The sequence below is a fragment of the Ahaetulla prasina genome, chromosome 1 (genome assembly GCF_028640845.1).
Source record: "Ahaetulla prasina isolate Xishuangbanna chromosome 1, ASM2864084v1, whole genome shotgun sequence".
Taxonomy (NCBI): Eukaryota; Metazoa; Chordata; class Lepidosauria; order Squamata; family Colubridae; genus Ahaetulla; species Ahaetulla prasina.
This window is the reverse complement of record NC_080539.1, coordinates 359,478,095-359,502,784: the sequence shown is the minus strand read 5'-3', so window position 1 is coordinate 359,502,784 and position 24,690 is coordinate 359,478,095. Positions and strand designations below refer to the sequence as shown.

Below are 24,690 nucleotides of genomic sequence, written 5' to 3'. Positions count from 1 at the left end.
TGCAATTATTATTATTATTATTAAGAAATAATAAGTGATTACAGGTAGTACTCGACTTACAATCGTTTGGTGACCATTCAAAGCGACAACACTGAAAAAAGTGATTTATGACCGTTTTTCACACTTACAACCATTGCAGCGTCGCCCTTGGTCACATGATCAAAATCCAGATGCTTAGCAACTGGTTCACATTTATGACGGTTGCAGTGTCCCGGGGTTCTGTCATCACCTTGTCTGAACGTCTGATAAGCAACATCAATGGGCAAACCAGATTCACATAACAAACTTAACACTGAACTGATTCACTTAACAACGGTGGCAAGAAAAGTTGTAAAGTGGGGCAAAATTCACCTTAACAACTATCTCGCTTAGCAGCTTAAATTTTGGGCTCAATTGTGGTCATAAATTGAGGACTACCTGTATTATCTGCCCCCCTCCTTGTGAGCTTCCCAGGAGCCTTCTGGTTGTGCATAGGATGAGACAGGATACTGCCAGGGTTAGCAACAAGATCTTGGACTGGATTTGACTCTATCGCCCTACTCTGATTAACAGCAACCAAGTTAAAAGCACACCACCAAGCGATGCCACGTTTCTGAGATCCAGAAAGTCATTGTTGGATCCCTCTCTCTCTCTCTCTTTTTTCTATTCTTTCTTTTTCCATTGAGCTGAGTCTCAGCAAGACTGCAGAGCTCTGCAAAAAATCTGAAGCTGTTATACACCTGCACATGAGCAGAGTGTCTTTTCCTTGAGGCCAACTGATCCCCCTGTGCCTGTTGGGAGAGCGAAGGAGGGGCAGGGAGGAGCAAAGACGTTTCTGTTCGGGGCACTCAAGGCCCAACGTAGCCGTCATCTGGACTCATTCATTCAGGAACTGGGTCTGACATTTCAGCGTGGCGAGAGCGACGCAGGAAGCTCCCATCGCTTGGTTAGTCACCAGGATGAATTGTTCATCCAGAAGATTTTGATCCACAATGAAGGCTTTGTCTATGTTGTGCCACTGGGAGAAATGAACCAGAAACAAAACAACAACCAGTTTTAAATGGAGTGGTTATTTTTATTTCTTCTTCCTTTTGTTTTTTGTTTTTGCATTACATTCATTCAAAAAACAACAAACCGCACCGTCTTTTGGAAACTATCAGAGAAGATAGAAAGAAGGATCTCTAACCACCCCCCTTCCTATTTGGGGGTGGGGGGGTAACAGTCTGAAGCATATCCTGGCATTTCCAGAGCATTCCCCCAGACCCCAACCCCCGTCCTGCCCAAAGCACTTCAGGATCTAGTTTGAGGCTCGTACTCCAGAAACAATTGACTGATTATCTCATTCTGCTGGGCTTTGGAGCTGGAGCAAGCTGTTGAAAGGGTACCCATTGTTCCATACTCAAATGCATTTCATAGGAATGGGAGGCTTTCGGTGGTTATGGGGGGTGTTGATATGGGGATCTGGATATACTGTACAGAATCCTTCGAGGTTTAGGCAAATGCATGGCTTGCAAAGAGGATGTGGTCACACAGGCCCTTCTCCATTGGGAATATCCCCGGTAAGATTAGTTCAAATGGTAACTTCTCTTTTTAACGGTCTTTAGCCTCACCCATCCTCCTCCCATCCCCAGTCCCATTCTGGCTCTTAAGCAAACTGCATCTAGGTTGCCAAACCACTGATCTCTCAAAGCTGTAACCAAATGAAAATGGTCTAGGACAGGGGTCTCCAACCTTGGCAACGTGAAGCCTGGAGGACTTCAATTCCCAGAATTCCCCTGCCAGCTTTGCTGGCTGGGAAATTCTGAGAGTTGAAGTCCACCAGGCTTCAAGTTGCCAAGGTTGGAGACCCCTGGTCTAAGAAATATATGGCAGAAACTGTTCAGAGTTTGCTGAACGATTAACTTCAGATCCCCCTTGCTAGCAGTGAGAAAGATGGACGATCTCTAGGCGAGCAACCATCTGGGACAGGGGTCTCCAACCTTGATCCCTTTAAGACTTGTGGACTTCAACTCCCAGAGTTCCTCAGCCAGCTTTGCTGGCTGAGGGACTCTGGGAGTTGAAGTCCACAAGTCTTAAAGGGATCAAGGTTGGAGACCCCTGATCTGGGAGATGGATACAGCACCTTCCCTTTCATGTACTGGCCAGTGTGTTTGGGGCTATCGAAATCGTAGACTTCAGTGTGGTCAGTTGCTTTTAGCTCCTCTTCTGAACCCAAATGGAGAAGAGTTTATAAGTTATCCAATTCTCATTTAATGAGGAGGTTTGGGTGGGCTAATCTTTCTGGAGAGGAAAAGTGAGTAGTCCCAGGGGAGGGAGAGAGGCTGGCAATTAAGTTTTCTGCAATTCTACTATTTTTAGCCACTTGTGTTGTTGCACAGTTTTCAGAAAACTGCAGATAAATGATGTTAAAAAGTGAAGGAGCATTGGGAGAGAACAGCCAATTCTCTTTCTTGCTTTAAGGAGAGATACAGGGCAGCTGCAGAATCCAGGAGAAAAGAGGGGGAGTGAAAAGATAAGATGGGTAAGAAAGGGGTGACTTTGTTAAGTTCTGCTTGTTTCTGAATTTTTCATTCTCTTTTTAATCTTGGGGCTTGAATTATGTTAGAAGGTAGTTTTCCTTAGCCATAAACCATGCAAATATGTGGGACTGAAGTACTTAAGAACCTTAGTTGTGGCGTTGGATGGGTGATGGCAGTTGTAGTCCAATATTTTTGAAAGGTGCTACTTTGGAGAAAGATGCTGCTAGTAGCTAGGGAAGTTAGGAAATGCAGTCCAACCCATCTGGAGGACTGTTAAAGAGGAATACTGAGTTCCTGAACTAAATTTGTAATCAATAGAACTTTTTTGAAATGACAAAAATAGGAAGTAGTTTGATTTCTTGTTGCTAAAGATGTCAGCTAGCAGATTGGGGTTTTTTCCCGTTTTACACATGAAAAAAAACCATGTGTGTATGCGTGTGTGCCAGTGCCCATGATGCCAATATAGAAATAGATCAGTGTTTCTTAACCTTTGCAACTTTAATATGTGTAGATTTCAACTCCCAGTATTCTGGCTGGGGAATTCTGGGAGTTGAAGTCCGCACATTTTAAAGTTGCCAAGTTTGAGAAACCTGCTCTATACGTTATTCAGAGCAGTTTGTCTTTGAATACCAGTTGCTGAGGGAAACTACCTGGGAAAGTTGTTCCCTCTATGACCAGCTAATGCACTTCCTGAAGCTGTTTGTTGATCCTCAGGATAAATAGAGCACTGGATTAAACGGTCCTCAGCCTGATCCAGCAAATTCTTGTGTTCCTAGAAAAGATTCAGATCAACTGATAACTAAAAGTAGTGTCTTCAAAGTGATCGGCAATGATTGGTAAGACTAGAACTTCCCTATTCAGAAGCAGCCTATCTCTGTGTATCCTGAATCTGGACAACAAGCAAGGAGGTTGTTTACTTAGCCCAGGGGTGAAATCTACTTACCTTCTCAACCGGTTCGGAAGTGCACGTGCCAAATCCTTTTGCGCATGCACAGAGGGTAAAAACCAGGTTACTTCCTGGTTAAAAATAGGAAGTAACAATGACTGGGCAGGTGGGTGGACCCTCACACCACCATCGCTACCGGTTCTCCGAACCACCAGCTGCCATCGCTACTGGTTTGGCTGAACCAGGCCGAACCGGGAGCATTTCACCCCTGCCTTAACCCTCCTTGAATAAGTCCAATCAAGGAAGAGAAGGTGGGTAAGTTATATTAATTCTTATCCAGCACAGTTTTTATGTTTTGTTTTGTTTTATAAATGGTACTTATTGTTAGGTTCTCATGCTGTCCTGTCAGGGATTGGTCCTGAGGAATGTTATGAAGTAAGCAAATATGCCTCAGGAACTCTCTCTGGACTTTAACCTCACGGCATCTTAATGACCTCCTTCCCTACTTAATGGTCTAAGGTTTTTCAGCACACATGAAACAGTTTCTGGAGTTTTCCGGAACTGATTGTATGTACATTCCTCGTGATCCTTCCAAGAACCCTATAAAACAGACAGGGTGGGTTTTTTTATTGCAAAGGTGAGGCCGAGGAATTAGCTGCTGGCCCGACTTGCGCTCACCTGATTTGAGTTCATGGCAGGAGTGAGTTGCAGACGAGAGGTGAGGTGTAAACATCTTGATTTGCAGCTCAGTCCAGGGGCTGCATTGCAATGCTAAGCTCTGTCCCATCCTCTGAGCCATTAGGCGGTTTGGGTTTGACGAGAACGAATTCATTCCAGGGCTGGATGGGATGACCTCCAAATGTCCTCAGTGAGAAGTTTCCTCAGATTCATGATGTCTATAACACCTGTGGTTCTTGGCACGCCGCCGCTCTGTACTGCCTTCTTTTTCCTACTCCCTGGTGGGGCACACACTTTTTTCTCACGGCATCATGGAAACAGGACAAGAGCCAAAATGCATAAGTAATCCTGGCCAGTTGAGACAGTTACATTGGACAGAATCAAAGACTTAAAACTGTTTTTTTGGGGGGGGGGCAGGATTGGAGAGGAAGCTAAAAAATGTGTAAAAATTAAGTGGGAAATATGTGCCTGTTACACAAAAAGTAGAGGAAAAGAAGCATTTCTCTCTCAGTAATGCTAGCGCTGTGAGTTGTTTAGTGAAAGCCTTTGCCAAATAACATGGAGAATTCATTGCCACAAAAAACAGTGATAATGTCAGAGCTTCAGCCAAGATCTGGTAATAAATAACAGAATAACAGCTGGAAGGGACTTTGGAGGTCTTCTAGTCCAACCCCTTGCTCATGCAGGACATCCTATAGCATTTCAAGCAAATGGTTGACCAATTCTTCTGAAAAAAACCTCCAGTGATGGAGCATCCACAACTTCTGAAGGCAAGCTGTTCCTCTGATTTTGTTTTAATTGTCAGGAAATTTCTCCTTAATTCTAGGTTGGATCTCTCCTTGATTAGTTTCCATCCACTCCTTCTTGTTTTGCCTTCGGGTGCTTCAGAGAAGTGCCTTCGGGTGCTTCAGAGAAGCAGGCTGTGGATGCCGGCACCCCAGTACAGTCAGCTGCACCCGCAGCTGACTGTTGGGGGCGAGTTAGTGGCCCCAAAGGAGGTGGTTCGCAACTTGGGCGTCCTCCTGGATGGACGGCTGTCCTTTGATGAACATCTGGCGGCCGTTTCCAGGAGGGCCTTTTACCAAGTTTGCTTGGTCCGCCAGTTGCGTCCCTTCCTTGACCGGGATGCCCTATGCACAGTCATTCATGCTCTGGTTACGTCTCGGCTGGATTACTGCAATGCTCTCTACATGGGGCTGCCCTTGAGGTGCACCCAGAAGCTGCAGTTAGTCCAGAATGCAGCTGCGCGAGTAGTAATGGGAGCCGCTCGAGGCTCCCACGTAACACCACTGCTCCGTAGTCTGCACTGGCTTCTTGTGGTCTTTCGGGTGCGCTTCAAGATTCTGGTTACCACCTTTAAAGCGCTCCATGGCTTAGGACCTGGGTACTTACGAGACCGCCTGCTGTTACCGTATGCCTCCCACCGACCCGTACGCTCTCACAGAGAGGGTCTTCTCAGGGTGCCGTCCGCCAAACAATGTCGGCTGGCGGCCCCCAGGAGTAGGGCCTTCTCTGTGGGAGCATCAACGCTCTGGAATGAACTCCCCCCTGGCCTACGTCAAGTGCCTGATCTTCGGACCTTCCGTCGTGAGCTAAAAACATATTTATTTACTCAAGCGGGACTGGCATAATAGTTTGATTTTATATTGGGGTTTTATTAATATTTTAAATTTTAAATTCATTTTTAACTATCAGCCGTTTAATAATTGCTATATTTTAATTTCTTTTAATTGTATATATCTTGTATTTTATTTCTGGCTGTACACCGCCCTGAGTCCTTCGGGAGAAGGGCGGTATAAAAATTTAATAAAATAAATAAATAAATAAATAAATAAGAATAGGTTGACCCCATCTTATGTGTGGCAGCCCCTTGTAAACAAATCTTTGTTTACAAACTCTAATCTGCACTTGGAAACTAGTTCCAAAGAATCTAGGACAAGGCTTGTATTGATAGGTTATTCTTAGTTCACATCTTGTGCTAATAGTGCTAATAATGAAGAAGAGCAACTATTGCAGATCAAAGTCACGAATCTTGAATTTCATTTCACCCAAGCTGATGTAATGTAAAGAGCTCTTATTGCTCATTTCTCAACCTTGGATCCAGATGACATCTTCACCATGTTTTAGTAATGGACCTGTCTGGATTTGTTCTCTTTGCCTTGTGCTCCTGCCAGTTTAAGCCATTGTCAACTCAAAGAATCGGATTCATGGAGCTGAAAGGGACCACAAAGAGTATTTAATCCAATCCTCAGGACCATTTGGTTCAACTCCAGCTGAAACCAATCTTGGAGATTTCCTCCTACGTATGAATGTACAAAACTATACCTGCCAGAAACAATATTACAAAAAAGGGCCAAGACAAAGATATTGTTTGCTAACCACTGATTATTAAAATTGCGCATAAAATAAGGTGCCCCATTTATCCACCCATTGCTCTCTCTTGTCAGACAGAACGGACAAAAAGCAACATGTGGAGTTACTTCTGAGTAGTTTATTGTTATTCACCTACAGGCAGAACCTTGGCAGATTAAAACGATGATCTACATCAGGGGTCTCCAACCTTGGCAACTTTAAGACTTGTGGACTTCAACTCCCAGACTCTGGGAGTTGAAGTCCACAAGTCTTAAAGTTGCCAAGGTTGGAGATCCCTGATCTACATAACAATAGATATACCCTGTGAACTGCTAGGGAGGGTCATCTTTTCCCTCTTCCTGCCAGCCGGACATGAAAGCTCCACTAGCCACTTTGCCTTCTGGGAAGCAGCCCCTCCTTCCTGAGACTCTATACCTATCTAGAAAGAGTGCAGAGAAGAGCAATAAAGATGATTAGGGGACTCGAGGATAAAACATATAAAGAACAGTTGCTGGAACTGGATATATCTGCTCTTGTCTTATGAAAAGAAGGACTAGGGGTGGCATGATAGCAGTGTTCCGATATCTCAGCGGTTGCCACAAAGAAGAGGGAGTCAAGCTATTCTTCAAGACACCTGAGGGCAGGACAAGAAGCAACGGGTGGAAACTAATCAAGGAGAGAAGCAACCTAGAACTAAGGAGAAGTTTCCTGACAGAACAATTCATCAGTGGAACAACTTGCCTCCAGAAGTTGTGAATGCTACAACACCGGAAGTTTTTAAGAAGAGATTAGATAACCATTTGTCTGAAGTGGTGTAGGGTTTCCTGCCTAAACAGGGGGTTGGACTAGAAGACCTCCAAGATCCCTTCCAACTCTGTTATTCTAAACTCCAGACTACATTCCACTACAATCTGTCAAACCACTACTATATATCAAACATTTCAGAATAACAGCATTTGAATGGACCTTGGAGGTCTTCTAGGCCAACCTCTGATCAAGCAGAAAATCCTATATTATTTCAGAGAAAAATTTCAGTGTAGGAGCACCCAGAACTTCTGGTGGCAAGTCCCAGTTGCCTCTTGAAAAAGTCCCTTTTTCAAGAGGCAACTGGCTTTTCTCATTTTTTCATTGAAAACATTTCGCTTCTCATCCAAGAAGCTTCTTCAGAACTGAAATGTTTTCAAAGAAAACCCAGAAAGTCCAGTTGCCTCTTGAAAATGCATCTTTGGGGTGAAACAGTGACCTGGATGACTGAGAATCTCCAAAGACATTCTGGTGGCAAGCCATTCCACTGATTAATTCTTGTTCTAGTTGTTTAACTGTCAGGAAATTTCTTCTTAGCTCTAGGTTGATTTGCTCCTTGATTAGTTTCCATCCGATGTTTCTTGTTTTTCACAAACAAGCTACTCTTGCTCACAAAAGTATCTAAGTATAAACCTATATATGTTCCACTCACTTCTAGAAGAGAAGGAGGAGGGCCTCTGTGGCTCAGACTGCTAAGACAGGCTGTTATTAACACAGCTGCTTGCAATTACTGCAGGTTCAAGTCCCACCAGGCCCAAGGTTGACTCAGCCTTCCATCCTTTATTAGGTAGGTAAAATGAGGACCCAGATTGTTGGGGGGCAATAAGTTGACTTTGTATATAATATACAAATGGATGAAGACTATTGCTTAACATAGTGTAAGCCGCCCTGAGTCTTTGGAGAAGGGCGGGATATAAATGCAAATTTAAAAAAAATGAGTGGAGGGGAAGAATAACAAGAAAGAAAAGCAAGAGAACTCCCAAGTTTATAGAATCACCATGAATGAGTTGGGTGGCCATACAGATTTTCTTAATAAAACAAAAATGCATTCCAACCTTACCAAAAGATTTGAATTCAAACAAAGTTCTTATCTCTCCCCACCCACTCACACAAAAGAGGTAACCTTTAGGCTAATCCTTTAAGGTGGTCTATCTTTTCACCATGCTTATGTTGACTATACCATCATTTGCACCATATTATTGTTTTCAACCACTTGCTTAGTTCTTAGTAGGGAATGTAAGAGGACCTCCTCAATTCTGGTAATTACTTGGGGGAAAAACTAGAAAGTAAAGTTTCCCTGGAGTTTCTTGACAAGAAGATGGCTGCCTTTTTCTGAGATGTTTTTTCTAAAGTTCTAGTCTAGTTTATACCGTGGGATTTCTTGCTGGTGTTCCTCCAAAATACCACCCGTCCATCTTACTTTGTTTTTTTGACGATTAGCCAAGATCAACCTAGTGTTGGCACTTTCTGTGATATTTTTATTTTATTCTTTTATTCCACCTTTATTATTTTTATAAACAACTCAAGGCAGCATACATATCTAATATTCCTTCTTCCTCCTATTTTGCTCATTACAATAATCCTGTCAGGTGGTTTGGACTGAGAGAATGAGTGGTCTAAAGTCATCTAACTGGCTTTTATGGCTAAGGCTGGAATAGAACTCGCAGTCTTCTGCTTTCTAGCCTGGTGTCTTAACCACTGACTAGACCAGGGGTAGTCAACTTTTTTATACCTACCGCCCACTTTTGTATCTCTGTTAGTAGTAAAATTTTCTAACCATCCACCAGTTCTACAGTAATGCGCCGTATATCATCGTCTGCGCATGCCTCTCGCGCATCGTGGATTGGGGTTTGGGGGGGCGCCGGCTACCAGCTCTGCTTGTCTGTTACAGTGGTGTGGAGGGAGATGCGCGAGCTATACTGGGATGAGCCTCTTTTGTTTGCGGCCACACTATAGCGCCATTTAGTTTCACTTATGTAACATGAACTAAACTTATGCACGGGCGATAAAAGAGTATATTTTCAGAAATTTAAATTGTCACGGGGAATTTTATGAAAACCTAATGAAAATGTTATGAATTTTTTTAAAAAGTCAGTTAAATTAAAAAAAAGGAAAGTGCTTCAGTATCGGACAAAACCCCTACTGCCCACCATGAAAGCTGGAACGCCCACTAGTGGGCAGTAGGGACCAGGTTGACTACCACTGGACTAGACCAAATGTCAGGGGGAGGTGCATAAAATGACTTTCCATCCATCTTTTATTTCTGGAAACTGTTTTCAGAATTGTCCAGAAAGTGGTCAGGATCCTCACCCTGCCTGTATTCTGGACCTCTATATCTTTCAATTGGCATTGCTAACAGCATTGGATTGATTGTGACAGGAGGCTGAAAGGCCGTGGTGAAATGCTCCGAAGTCTGCTACTGGTTCGCTGTGTGTGTGCATGCGCAGTGTGCACCAAATGCGTGCTTTGCGTGCATGCACACCACAGGCGCTACTACGCAGCACTGAAAAAGAAGGCTTAAGAAGCCTTTTCTAAGGTAAGTAGAACAGCGGGGGTGGGGGGAACAGCTCTGCCACGTGATTTAGATTTGCTAGAAAGCAGGATTTCCTGCTTTCTAGCAAATATAAATCGTGCAGCACAGCTGATCGTTGGAAATACTGGTTCATCCGAACCGGTAGCATTTATTTACTACTGGTTCGCTCAAACCAATAGCTTTTATTACTATCAGTTTGGGCAAATCAGTCCGAACCAGTAGCATTTCACCCCTGCTGGAAGGGACTTGGAATGTCTTCTAGTCCAACCTTTTGCCCAAGGCGGAGTCCTCTTATCATCTCAGACAAATTGTTGTCCAATCTTTCCTTGAAAACCTCCAGCGATTGAGTACCCACAATACCCAGAAGCAAATTGTTCCATTGCTTAATAGTTCTTACTGTACAGAAATTCCTCATTTCCATATTAAATCTCCCTCCATCCTTCTTCAACTCTGTCGTGTCCCACTCCTCCGCTGACGGCCGGGTCAGGGAAATCCGAATCAGGCTTGCCTCTGCAGCTCTGCCCAAAGTCCTAACAAAATCCTCAGAGCAGGCAGGAGACCAGTAAGTGACTTCAGCAAGATAAGTTCGACTTTTGCCTGACTCAGAGACTGCCAGAAAGCAGATCCTTTATATAGGCCATGGGGTGTGGCTCCATGACTCAGCACTCATTAAGGCCTGCCTCCTTCCTTCTGTTGCCTCCGCCTATCCAATCTTCTGATGCGAGGGTCACTCCAATCAGCTGTTGGTAATAAACCCTCCTCAGGCTCACATGCTGTGGAGGAGGGGGAGGGGTCTAGCTGCTCCGTTTGCCTGGGCATGGAGTCAGGGCTGGGGCCGGGAGGTGCTCCTTCTTCTGCAGTTTGTCTGGGCATGGAGCCAGGACTGGGGCCGGGAGGCATACATTCCTCCGTGTTTGGGAGCAGATAAGAAGGCCCCGGCTGCTCTGAGGGCGGGCAAGACACAACAAACTCCTCCAACTTTAATGATCCTTGTGGTCTCTCATCAGCCCCAATTTTTAGAACCCTACTCCCTCTGGAATTCCAGCTCCATTCTTTTTAAATCTCTCAAGGTAGCTGCTTTGCAATCATCTTCATTTCAGATGATTCAGTGATTCCTCATGGAAAGACAGTCTCTGCTTCAACCATCTCCGAATCTGATATAGTGATAGACCAAGAGGTCTTCCAACTTAACATTAGCATAGAGCAGGGGTCTGCAAACTTGGCTCTTTTAAGACTTGTGGACTTTAACTCCCAGAGTTCCAAAGCCAGCAAAGCAAAGCAAAGCTGGCTGAAGAACTCTGGGAGTTGAAGTCCACAAGTCTTAAAAGAGCCAAGTTTGCAGACCCCTGGCATGGAGGAAAGCTCTGTCCTTTAACATTAACTTAACTTACCTATCAAACCCACAAATTAAAACTAAAAAAATAACTTCTGTGCATGTAAATCCCAACATCCCCAATTTAAAAAAGTTAGAGAAAGAAGTGAAGGAGGAAAAAGAAGGAAAAAATGTTGTTTATGACCCGGACATAAACACAATGTCCTTTAAAAACTAAGCTTAATTTTTAGCACATCTTTCCATGCATTTCATACCACCGTATTATGGCAAAGTAAGCCCAGACAAGTCATCCTCAGCGTACAACAGTTCATTTAGTGACTGTTCAAAGTTACAACAGCTCTGAAAAATGTGACCATTGTGGCCATTTTTCATAGTTACCACCTTCGCAGCATCCCCATGATCATGTGATCAAAATTCAGATGCATGGCAACTGTTTCATACCTTATGACCTTTGCGGTTGTCCCGGGGTCATGTGATCCCCTTTTGCGACCTTCTGACAAGCAAAGTCAATGGGGGAAGCTAGATTCACTTAACAGCCAGGTTGCTAACTTATCAACTGCAGTGACTCACTTATCAACTGCGGCACGAAAAGTCGTAAAATGGGGCAAAACTCACTTAACAAATGTCTCACTTAACACCAGAAATTTTCGGCTCAATGGTGATCGTAAATCAAGGACTACCTGTAGGGTGAATTACTGGTCTCAAAACTACTATCCCAGAAGCCCTCTGCATCTATACACCCTAGCTCTGCCTCTTGCTTTGGTGATAGTGCTATCATTACCTTCAGTATCTTCCAGAGCAGGAGTCTCCAACCTTGGCAACTTTAAGACTTGTGGACTTCAACTCCCAGATTTCTGGAAGTTGAAGTCCACGAGTCTGAAAGCTGCCAAGGTTGGAGACCCCTGTTCCAGAGCAGCTTCTCACTTTTCATTCTCCCCTAATGTTGAAGTGTGTGAGAGAAAGATGACTCTTGCAACCTTTGTTGCTTTATTGGCAAATAAAAAGGAAAACTAAATAAAATAAAGTCAATAGCACCACACTCTGGTCTTCTAGCATTGTGGCTAAAAGAATCAATCTTTTTTTTCTGTCTCTCCTTCAGAAGACAGACCAATCTCACAACAGAGAAACAAAGTAAAATTTTATTAAAAAGAAAAGCAAATGTAAAAATCCCCTTTTAGCTTCATACATATGCAAAAATATTCGGTAACAAAAGAGATAAAAATATAGAGCTGTTCAAACCTCAGCAACTGTAAAGAATAAGCCCTCTAAAAGAAAACTAAGAAGGAAAATATAAGGCTTTAGGCAGAACATAAAATTGATCTGCACCTAATTTAGAGGTAGCTCCACTATAAAGCAATTGCAAATTGCATAAAACACACAAATTACTGGTTTTACACATCAATACAAGAGACAAAACATTAGACTTTAATACTGTCAAACAGGGTAACAAAAATTAAACTTAATGCGCAATTCCAACTAGACTTGTTATCTATTTCTTAGGATCATCTAATAATGCTTGAGGCGAGAGTCCACTGCCTGGACCTTTTCCAGATTTTTGTAGGTTTTCCTTTTAACAGTTGCTCAGTTGCTATTTTACTTCTTTTCCTAGCCTACTTACCCAGCTTCTATTGTTTCAAAAGATAATAGTTTTTCTTTACGGCAGAAAGGGAGATCTCCTTGCATATCTAACCTATAGCCTTGTCTCATTCTGGAGGACCCTGCAGGACAGGGGAATGACTATTTCCTTCTAGTTATTGTTCTTATGAAAGCCAGGGGATATTGCAACAGCTGTGATTATGATTTGTTGACTACCAAGCCAAATAGGTAGCTTCACTGAAAAAGTTCAACTATCATCTATAGTTTACAAGCCACAATAGTTTAGGCCATACAATCATACACATATGAGCCACGGTAACGCAATGGTTAGAGTGCAGTACTGCAGGCTACTTCTGCTGCCTGCCAGCTGCCTACAATTTGGCAGTTCGAATCCCACCAGGCTCAAGCTTGACTCAGCCTTCCATCTTTCCGAGGTGGGTAAAATGAGGACCCAGATTGTTGGGGGCAAGAAGCTGACTCTGTAAACTGCTTAGAGAGGGCTGTAAAGCGCTGTGAAGCAGTATATAAGTCTAAGTGCTATTGCTATTGAAAGCAAGCAAGACTCATTATGGGTTAGCAGTAAATCTGATTGGTAAGAATCTGATTGGTAAGTTAAGATGGTGGAGTGGATGAGCAAAGAATTTTTAAAACTTGGCAAAGCAGCAGTTGATTTAGTACTTGGGTTGCCTTTCGCCAAAAGTTCATAAGCGTTATAATCCTGCTGGCCCCTAAAATAATGAATAACTTTGTGCGATATCTCACCTGAATAAAACCAAGTACAGGTAGTCCTTGAGTTATGACTGAAATGCAGCCTGCCTATGACAATCATAAATCATGATGATTGGAAAATAGGTCTTCATGTGACCAGACCAGTTTTTACAATCTTTTTGCAGTGGTCATTAAGTGAGTGTGGTAGTCATAAACACATCAGGACTAGATTCAGCAATCCATCTGCATTTAAAAGACACAGGCCACTCTTTTGAAGACAAGAAAGTCCGTATTTTGGATAGAGAAGAAGCTGATTTGAAAGAGGGGTGAAAGAGGCCATCTATGTCAAAATTCAAATGCTCTCTCAACAGAGGCGGAGGGATAAGACATCTTCTAGCTACAGTCTACAAGTCCTTTCAACAGTTTCAAGAAGGCTTCACACCCATTTGCACCACTCAGGTGACCCTCAGGACACAGATAAGCCTCCAGGTGACCTTAACAACATGCTAAAAGAATGCAAATATCCAAGTGTCTGCAAGGAGTATAAATCCTTCCATTCCCCACTATCCAGTTAGAGCTGAAGAAGCTTCTTGCATGAGAAGCAAAACACCTTCAAAGAAAAACCAGAAAGTCCAGTTGCCTCCTGAAAAAAGCACCTTTGGGATAACCATGACCTGGATGACTGAGAATCTCGATAGACACTGGTAGTCATAAAGTAAATGCAACAATTGTAAAGCGAATGCAGTGATCATTAAGTGAACCAATGATTTGCTATGGGTTTTTTTTATTGAACATTGGAAGTAACTGCTGGTTTTCAACAAAAATATCATAAAGGATGGTCATATGACCATGGGACACTACAAATGACCAAAACTGTTGCCAAGTGCCTGACATACAGTCATGTGATCATGGGTGGGGGGACAGAACTGGATTGTAAGTACCTCCTGGGAGGTCCATCAAAACTTCAAATGGTTGCTAAGGGCATAAATCAAGGACTACCTGTAATAGGTTCTAGTAGTTTATTGCTGTGGATTTGGAGGCTTCCTCAGGAACTACTGTATATATTTCAGTTTTGTTCGTGTTTTATTGTTTCTCTCTTGCTTTTTGTTGCCTAGAGTCAAACATCAAGTGGTGGTTATACAAACTGAATGAATGAATTGAAACCGCTCTATAGTGGTTTTCTCCATGAAATTTTAAGGCACCAAATGTTCCTCTCAAAATCTCATAGGTACCAAATATTTGCTAAAGTGGTACACTAAGAACCATCATCACATGGTCATCCTGTCAATGACTATAGGTAAAACTCATCAGCCTCTATTCTCCTTCCAGGAATTAAAATGTAGCGAATTCTTAAACTTTCTTACTGTTCAGCAATGGGGTGCATTCATATGTATGCGTGTTTGCAGTTATGGAAGCTTTATTTATTTATTAAATGTATATGCAGCCCCCGCCCCACTATTGAGGAGACCATTCACTATTGGGCAGCTAGTACTCCTTTTTCAGATTAGTCCTGTAAAATTTTATAGGTCGTCCTCAATTTACAATTGTAATTGAGCCCCGAGTTATGGTCATAAATGCAAGTTGTTAATTAGGTTCCCACGCATGACTGCACCTGATTTTAAAACCTTTTTTGAGGCAGTCATTAAGCGAATGCAGTGGATGTACAGTGAACACCACAGTTACTAAGCAAAGTCTGTGACTGTTAAGTGAATCCATGATCTGCAATCCATAGTTTTTGATGGAAACTGGAGTAAATATCAGTTTCCGACAAAAAAATTGGGGCCACGTGACTATGGGATGCTGCAAACAGCCATAAATGCAGGCTATTTGGGCTTAAATGCCCAAAATGTGATCAGATGACCTTGGGGGGTGGGGTGGCCTTTGGAACTTCAAATCCAAAGGAGGTCTGTTGTAACTTTGAATAGTTACTAAGCGAGCAGTTGTTAAATTGAGGAGTACCTGTAATTTCATTGGCGGCTTAGTGTACTGAATATTATGAGCCATGATTGCCATCTTCTTTAAAAATAAAATGTTCCTTTCAACAGGAAAAGACTGAGCAAAGCAACTGAAGCAATTGTTTTACATTTTGGCGTTCTCTTTTTGTCTTTCTACAGCTTTGATGTCGAGAATGGCTTCTCTCCAGGACGAAGTCCCCTTGGTTCCCAGGCCAATCTGGGCCTGGGACTTGTTTTACAAGGCACAACACCCCACAGCCAACGTCGGGAGTCCTTCCTGTACCGATCGGACAGCGACTATGACCTCTCCCCGAAAGCCATGTCCCGCAATTCCTCTGTCAGCAGTGACATGTAAGCACAGAGGACATGGGTAGCCCCAGTAGATTTTCTGTCTTTTGTTAGCAGAAAGTGAGGCTCATTAAATCGCACAAAGCCCATTTCTTTCTTTTCCATCTGTGACATCCACTGTTATGTGGAATTGCTTGATGCTCCTCTTCTGCTGGAAAACCAGAGCCACATTAAGTGTGTCTCCCAGGGACAACACCATATCTTGGGATGTTTGCAGTTTAGCTGCTCTAAGTGTTGTGATCCAGGCCCAAGTAGGTGGTAATAAACTTAGTCCGTGGAAAAACAAACTTTATTCGAACAGCTGGGAATTACTTTAATTACTTTAACTCAAAGTAAAACAAATGCCTCCCAACACAAATTCCTCAGTTATCTCGCAAACTGCCAAAGGCCCTTCCTGGCAAATGTCCAGAAGCCACAAAAACAAAGATGCAGACGAAGCAGAAGACGCAGCTACAACGTTATTTTCCAGCAAAGCTCAAATGCCGGTGCTGGTCTGTTTTAAGCCTTATGGGAGGGGCCAATCATCTCTTGGCCCTACTCCCGAGTTGTCCTCTCTGCTTGAGCTGCTCTTGCCTCCTGACAGCTCTTCTCATGCGTGCATTAGGAACAGGCTCCTCCTGTTCCTCTGCCTCACTACTATCAGTCTCTGGAGGCTCTGGAGTCTGCACCTCACTTCCCGATGGCCCTGGCCCCACCTCAGCCTCATCGCTGTCCAACTCTGTTGCCAGCTCCATAAGCTGCTGATGGACCACAACACTAAGTCTAATGACCAGGCTGGCTGGGATTAAAGAAAGATCACAGAAGAATTCTGTTCTGGTATTTGCGACTAGAATAATCCTCTTCAGCTTCCCATTCTTTTACATTTGAGAACAATCCTTGTCAAGTTCAGTGAATTTTATGCAAGGCAGTGGGACAAAGTCTTGTGAAATGGGTACAGGATGGGTTCTGATCCAAGTTTCCGATTTCACCTGGGATATGTTGAAAGGTCTGCCATCGTGTGGAAAGAAAGTTCCAAGGCCATCGACCGTATATATTCCAGGGCAGTTACTCTAGGTTAGCTGAGGACAGGGATGTAATCTGGATAGGGCGCTCAGTATGGCACTTCATGCTGTGTTCAGAAATTGAACCCAGTCTTTGGACTTTATAGCCATTAACATCCTTCTCTTCTCCCCTTGCAGGCATGGAGAAGACTTGATTGTTACTCCTTTTGCACAGGTAGGTATTCTCTTTAGGACTGAAAATGGTCCTCCCTTGTCAATCTTGGCACGCTGTGCCCCTGTGCCCAGTTACGAACATGTTCAAAAGCATAATGAGATAATGTTCCCTATGTGGCTTTCTCCAACCTGATATGTTAAGGCCTTGGCCAAGTCACTATGGTTGTGAACTGTCGCCTCACTTCTCAGGAAAGCATGGGGGGGCGTTGTCCTTCCTCACTTTTCATTATTTTTTTGAACTCTTTCTAAGTCTTGTTGGCCACAGTCACATAACATACCTAGATATTTGGGGAATTAATGCTGCATAATTGTTTTTATCTGTTTTTTATCTTCCTTATCTCCCCCGTCCCAAGTTTATATGTGCAAAAATAATGAATTTCTCTGCTTCCACCATGCTATGCATAGCTTTTCAGGCTTCCACTCTGCATCCCATATATATCATTTTTATCAATCTTCTTATTGTCCTTAGTATACATACCTCACAGACAGGTAGTCCTTGACTTACAACCCTTTGTTTAAGGACTCTTCCAAATTACAGCAGCATTGAAAAAAGTGACTTATGACCAGCCCTCAAACTTAGGACCCTCACAGCATTCCCCACAATCATGTGATCAAAAGTCAGGTATTTGGCAACTGGCATGTATTTACAACGGTTGCAGTCTCCTGAGGTCACGTGTTTGCCATTTGTGATCATCCCAACTGGCTTCCAATAAGCAGAGTCAACAGGGGAAGCTATATTCGCTTAATAACCATATGATTCACTTAAAAACTGCAGTGATATAATAACTGGCAAAAAAAAAAGGTGGTAAAATCAAGCATGACTCACTTAACAGCCTGTTTGCTTAGCAGTGGAAATTCTGGCACCAATTTGTAATTCAAAGACTACCTGTATATGGTTTGGCATTCCCATATCCCTCCTTTGGGATAGCTCACTGTTCTGTAAGAGTGTTCTGCATTTTGTCTCTTAAAAGAAGGGAAGTGCATGGAAGAGTGAATTCACCACCTGGAATGAGCAAGCAATTTTTCCCTCCTGGGATCCAGAGTTTTGCTACTATCTGGGAAGGAAGGTTAAAAACAGCCTCACCCTCTCCGTAATCAGACAGCAAAAGAAAACTTCAATTTCTGGTAGCTGCAAGACCACTGAGAGGCAGAGTTGGGAGTCGGGGAGGAAAAGAGACTGACTAAAACAGGGGTCCCCAATCTTGGCAACTTTAAGCCTGGTGGACTTCAACTCCCAGAATTCCCCAGCCAGCTTTACTGGCTGCAGTATTCTGGGAGTTGAAGTCCTTCAGGCTTGAAGTCGCCAAGGTTGGAGATCTCTGGACTAACAAACCCACATCTGTAAACCTCACAGCATTCTCTAAAGTAGGGATCTCCAACCTTCGCAACTTTAAGCCTGGCGAACTTCAACTCCCAGAATTCCCTAACCAGCTGGCTGGGGAATTCTGGGAGTTGAACTCTGCCAGGCTTAAAGTTGCCAAGGTTGGAGACCCCTGATCTAAAGAAGGAAGGGGGTTTCAGGGAAAAGTTGTATAAAGGGAGGCCCTCCTAAGTGATAACATCCTTTCAGGGTTGGATTGTATAACCTGGTCAGTTAAAGACCAAGAGTATAAAATATGCTAAACTTGGTTAATTTTAACCATGGCTAACTTTGTGGCCTAGTTTTTAATTTCATTCACGGTTCACTGTAAGAGGCAAATCTAATAAGTGGGTTGATTCAATTACTGAAAAATATTTTTTTGCAAATCCAGCTAGTGGGTACTCATGTGAGACCAAGAGCCACTACATGGTTGATTCTGAGGGATGCTCTTCTTCCCTCACTCACAGGTCTTGGCCAGCCTGCGGACAGTTCGTAGCAACTTTGCTGTCTTGACCCACCTCCGGGAACATGTCTGCAACAAGTGAGTGACAGGTTCAGGTGGGAAAGGAAGGAAGGAATCGTGTGGGGACTGGGCAATTAAAGGGGTGGTTGGCGAAACTGTGCCCCACTTTGGCATTCAATCAACCTTCAGAAACCCTTTTTTATGATCCTGTCGTTCTTTCTGCATGATGCTTTGGTAAAGCAAAAGTGTAGACAGAAGGCACTGTCCCCGGGGTCTCATCCTTTTGTCCTCCCTATTGTGTACAAAGATACCTCAAGTAGTGTTTGCAAGGACCATGTTCTCATGACACCCCGTCTGCTGCAGAAATAGAAGCTGGTACAGTGAGGTGTTCTCCATTCTCCTGATATAATCTGATGTTGCATAGCATTTGTCTGTCTTGAGGATGTTATTGGTGATTGTGCGGTCCAGAACTTGGGTCTGCTGAACTTCTATTGCCTGCTTAAGACTGTTGCAGCCACACAGAGACACACCCATTGTGTCACTAGGCCCTGCTCTCTGGGGCCATTTTGGCTTCAATTGCAAGAGATTTAGGAACTTGGCTTCCATGGAGGCATCGAGCCATGGTGGCAGTGGTTAGAAGGCAGTACTTCAGGCTACTTCTGATGGCTGCTAGCTGCCAGCAGTTAGGCAGTTTAATCCTGACCGGCTCAAGGTTGGCTCAGCCTTCCATCCTTCCAAGGTTGGTAAACTGAGGACCCAGATTGTTGGGGAGAATATGCTGACTCTGTAAACCACTTAAAGAGGACTGTAAAGCACTGTGAAGCGGTATATAAGTCTAAGTGCTGTTGCTACCCACATAACCCTCAACTGCTTCATTTTATGAATATGGGTCTGCCAGTTTTCTGGATGACTGGTAAATCTGGTTTTTTGCAGACTTGTCAGCAACTAATAGATTTGTATGTACATTTGTATGATTTGTATATGGTCTGTATAAACAAGGGAAGAGATATCTCATTGATCATACACCCAATTAAACATATTACAGTTTTTTGCTAGTCCTAACAAATACAGGATTTGCATGGTCATTCTTCTTTTAGTGCTATCTTTTTTTGGGGGGGAGGTACCCCAATTTTGACTACGGTAGCGCATTTTTGTGTTTCCTGTGGGGGTTACCGGTTGCAAGCTCCATCTTTAATAGATTCCTGGGCTGTGACAAAATGAAAGAGCGAGTTCCCTTGTTTCCCACAGGAATACTGATTTTCCAGAAGACTCTTCCCATGTTTTTTTTTTTTAAAAAAAGAGCACCACCAACCGTTGCTGGGATGTTGGAGGGGAGCAGGATGATGCAGAAGAGAGTTCCCCTGATGTAGCTGTGAGCTCTTCCCCACTGACAGGCTGTGCTGTTTTCCTGCCCTCCCCCTCACCAGAAAAAAATATGACTCTTGACATGAATATATCCGTCCCCAGAAGACTGATATTCCCATGTCAAGAAAACAAACAAAGAAAAAAATATATCCAGTCAGAGGGGCACATAAGAGTTGCAGAGTGATAGGAAAAGAAATGAGCTCTTTCCTGCTCCTTTCTCTTACCACCATTTTCTAAATGATCTCCGAAGACCAATGATCGATGTTCACTTAGGCTACTTGAAAAGTGATTTAAACCCTCCATTCCAGGCACAAACTGGACTTCCTCAACTTTGTGCCATCAGACCACATCTAACGGAGAGCGATTCGTGATTGTTTTTCCCATTGGTGGGAGACACATGATGGGAGAGGAAAGGGAACCTGGGAATTAAATCTGTACCGGAGCATCCCTCCCCAGCCGGGTTTCTGAGGCACAGTGAAGCTTACCTGTTGGCCTACTTTTCTTCTGATTCAAGACTGGGAGGAATGCTGATTTAATATAGCTATGAAGCCTCAGTGTCACAGGGTGCTGGGTTGCGCAGCTCTAAACGGAGAGAACACAACCAGAAACAGAGACAAAGATGGGAAGACCATTTCTAGGGTGAGAGCACCTGTTTTCCCAGCGGAGGTCAAAATGGGCAAGATGACAGATGCAAGGTCACAATGCAATAAGGCCAAAATGCCTACAGGAAGGGGTCAAAAAAGTGAAGCGGGTCACTACAACCATGAGATTGAAGGGGCAAAAGGGATGGAGACATGACAAGATGTCGAGTCTGCCATCTTGCCTGTTTTGACCAGAGGGAAGGAGAACCTCACTGTATACAAGCTACCTTTGTCCCAGATTTCTGAAAGAAAGAGAAGTAGGAAAGACATTTCACATTACTGCTCCCATCTAAAATTGTACTTCTTTGAAGTACAACCTCTTGGCATATTGGCAGAGCTAATTTTCAAGTAAATTTGCTTAGGAATGCAGCCTTCTTTAAATTAGAGTTTATGGTTCAATTATAATTTGTAGGCCGGTAACCATACTGTAATCCCACATGGGAGGGGGGGGGCAATGCGCTCTTGAGTAAATAGCTTGTTTGGGGATTTTTCCCTTCTCTCCATCATCAGCCACAGAGAGCTGCAGGGCTTCAGAGAAGCTTAACTTTATGCTATATTTTGCAGGCGAACATCTGGTCCCATCAATCCCCTCTCTACCTCTAAGGTCAATCTATCAGGTAAACCCTCTCAGCTGTCTCTGGGATGTTTTCCTCTTTTCTTTTCTTTTTCTTTTTTACTCTCATTGAAGTAAAATGGCCTCACCTTGTGAAGTGACCCGTAGTACAAACTGGAAAGCTCATAAGCTTGTAAAAGGAAATCAGCTGATTTGGATCCAAGGTCTGCATCATTCAGCATCTGGCTTTTCAAGAGAGGCCAATCAGATGCTTCCACAAAGTCTGCAAAGAGAGATGCAGAGGCAGATGCTCCCCTGTGGTTGTTCCCAGTAACTGACATTCAGAGCTAGACTGCCTCTGACTGTGGAAGTCTCAGCCTTCGTTCAGGGCTTGGCAGCTATTAATAGATCTTCCCTTCTGAATTTGTCAAAATCTCCTGTCAGCCATCACTACATTCGATGGGCAAAGAGTTCCACAAGCTGAGCTCTGTGCACAAAAAAGCTTTTTTTTAAAAAAATTAAAAAATGGTTAATTTGTTAAATTGGAGGTGCTGCCGACTCCATATTTTTTTTGTGAGGTGCAAGGAAAAAACAGCCCTGCCTCTATGTCCCTACAAGATTTTACTTCTCTCACACCTCGCTTTAGTTGCTTGCTGACCACCCCACTCCGTGCTTTACCCTTTCCCATGTCTGAATATTGGGAAAGGATCATTTGCCCTTTTCCAAGTGAATTTGTGCCACAGAAGTTTGAACTAAACATTTGGGGGGGTGGGGAGGTCCTCATAGCTCGTGTGTGTGCAGTGTCAGCAGGCAACTGTATTGAAGCTGTGGAAAGGAAGAAAAAAAAAAAGGTTACTTCTGCCTAAAGAGAAAAGCCGGGTGTGGGGGGGGGGATGATTGGTGATACCAGCTCCTTTTCATGCATTGTACATGAGAGTAATATTGAGGCCCGCTGCAGGTGATTCTAACGGGGGGGGCTCCCAGGGCCTGCCTTGCCCTCCCCCCCCAGGCTACTTGACCTCCCACCCCTACCCGCCACACACCCCCTCAGCCTCTGCAGTCTGTGTTTGCTCTGGGCTGCCCTCTCCCTGCCCCTCCTTCTCTGGCTCTGTTTCATGCCACCTCTGCGGCGGGTGGAACGTCTCCAATTGACGTCAGTTGTTCTATTATTCAAAACGCTCTTTCAGCTGGTCTCTGCGGCCCCACAAGAGACAGGCCCTTCTGATGGGCAGCCCTTCCTTCCTTGCCTCGGGGCAACCTGAGCCACCTCCCTCTCTCTCTCCTGCATTCTGCTAAACCTTTGGTCGACCCCTGACATTGGGCAAATGGGTTCCAGAAGCACATATCAACCTCCGTGTGCTTGTCTGACAGAAGGCAGGGGATGCCATAGAGGCACATGCTGCAGTAAATGACGGGGGGGCGGGTTTGATGGCTCCCAGTAAGATAGGTTAATGTGAGGGGGAGGCAACTTATCTACTGATGCTATGGCCAAGCGCTCTTTAGCAGGATTCCTAGGCTGTGGCATTCAAAAGTCCTAGAATGGCAAGAAGGAAAGCCTCTTATCCCTTTCTTGTCTTTGCTTCCTTATCTTGCCACTTTGGACAAGGTAAGCAATGTCAGGACAGTCTAAAGCCAGGATTTTGCCCTAAAATCCAGTGTTTGGTTGATTATGATATACTGAATCAGTGTAGCTCCTTGGTTCACACATAATGGTAAGCCACTATGAATGAGCTTGTACATTAAACTAAAAACAAACTAAATTTAGCCTTCCATCAGGCATGAGCCCAAGAAAGGTTGAAATGTAGATTATAAGCTCCTTGAGAGCAAAGACCTATTTTATTTCTCTAGCCCTGTGTTTCTCAACCTCAGCAAGTTTAAGATGTATGGACTTCACCTCCCACAATTCCCCAGCCAAAGTTGCTGAGGTTCAGAAACATTGCTCCAGCCATTTAAAATATATGCAAACTACTTTTCCAGCAGGCATTCAATGTCCAAACTGCTGCTTCAAGTTATTATAGAATAAAATTACAGACTAAAAGAGCTAATGTTATCAACAGAAAATCCCAAAAGCAAATTCAAATATTAGGATTGCAACTCTTAAGGAAAATGGTCCAAAATATGAGCATTTATTTATGTTGCAGTAACTCTGTTATAAATTATTAATCCTTTTTTCTGGCAATCCCACGTGGATCAGCATCTTGTTCCCTTAAGAGGCTAATATAATATTCTGAATCAAACGATCCTGTTCTGTTTACTGTGGATTTGCTTCCCAGCTGATTCCAAATATTACAACTGGGATCTTTGATAACTCTAAAATATTATCCCTTTTTATTTAACCTTACTTTACTTGCATCCATGATACTTAGCACCCCGCTTCCCCGATAGTTTTGAGAGATGCCACATGTGAACTGCAAAAAATAAAAGCTGGAGCATTTTTTTCAAACTAGAACCAGTTTTTAGAATGTACCACTGTGGTTTCCACCTAGGGCTGCTCAGGTTATTGGCAGTTTTGAACCTAATTTTCAGTGTGTGTGGAGACTCAACAGTGCCACTCCTTAAGGTGGCACAGACATGCCTTCTAGATGGCATTTTCACTGATGCTCTTTGCATTTCATAGAGGATGCCTACCAAAAGTTGGCTATCGAGACCTTGGAAGAGTTAGACTGGTGCCTGGATCAGCTGGAGACTTTGCAAACACGTCATTCAGTCAGTGAGATGGCTTCCAACAAGGTAAGACATTCAACCCGGGTTGAGATTCAACTCCAAAGACAGGAAGTTCCCCTCTTCTCTCTCTTTCTTGACCACTGCCAACCTTGGGTATCAGTTCCCCTTTTGCAGAAAACTGGTTGTTGTATTATGGCCATGGAGTTGTTTCTTTTTTTAAAAAATGGCATAAGGTTTTGTGAGGAAAAAGGGAAGCCAAGGAAATGACACAGACTTTTTGCTTGAAGCAGATTAAAATTTGGGGAACAGCTGAAAGTTGAGAAATGGGATTGCTGCTTAGAACATTCCACAACCCATCTTTGCAAAAGAAGTTTTGGTTATTCCAGAAGTCTGCAACCCGTTTGTCCAGTGCAACTCTTCCCAAGATATATCCCTGTGCTGTTGCAACTAGAGAGTCAGGGAAGGGCTGCTCTGGGCCACTGGCCATCAACCAATGCATTTCCCCACAGTTCACTTTATTCTTTCCTTTGAAGAGAAGCATTAGTGAACTTCCTGAAGGGCAGCCTTGATTGACCAGTCGTACAAATAAACAAACCATGATATCGGTCAGAAGAGATCGGAAGTGACTGCTTTAAATAACTTTTATGTATTTAAGCAGAAAAAAATATCAGGGAAGACAGTTGGGGTGTGTGTGTAAAAGTATGGTTCAATATTCAAAATGCTAAAATGGCTGGCAACT

General features: G+C 43.5%; 1 protein-coding gene across 2 annotated transcripts in view; it reads left to right on the top strand.

Annotated features, from left to right (window-relative positions):
• Positions 1-24,690, top strand: part of PDE4C (phosphodiesterase 4C) — a 57,383-nt gene that overhangs the window by 5,315 nt on the left and 27,378 nt on the right. For both annotated transcript variants that reach the window (XM_058163263.1, XM_058163262.1), the window contains 5 exons: positions 15,503-15,694; positions 16,870-16,906; positions 18,733-18,806; positions 21,299-21,351; positions 23,905-24,017. In XM_058163263.1, the coding sequence (XP_058019246.1) occupies positions 15,503-15,694; positions 16,870-16,906; positions 18,733-18,806; positions 21,299-21,351; positions 23,905-24,017 (469 nt within the window). The remainder of the gene's footprint in view (positions 1-15,502; positions 15,695-16,869; positions 16,907-18,732; positions 18,807-21,298; positions 21,352-23,904; positions 24,018-24,690) is intronic.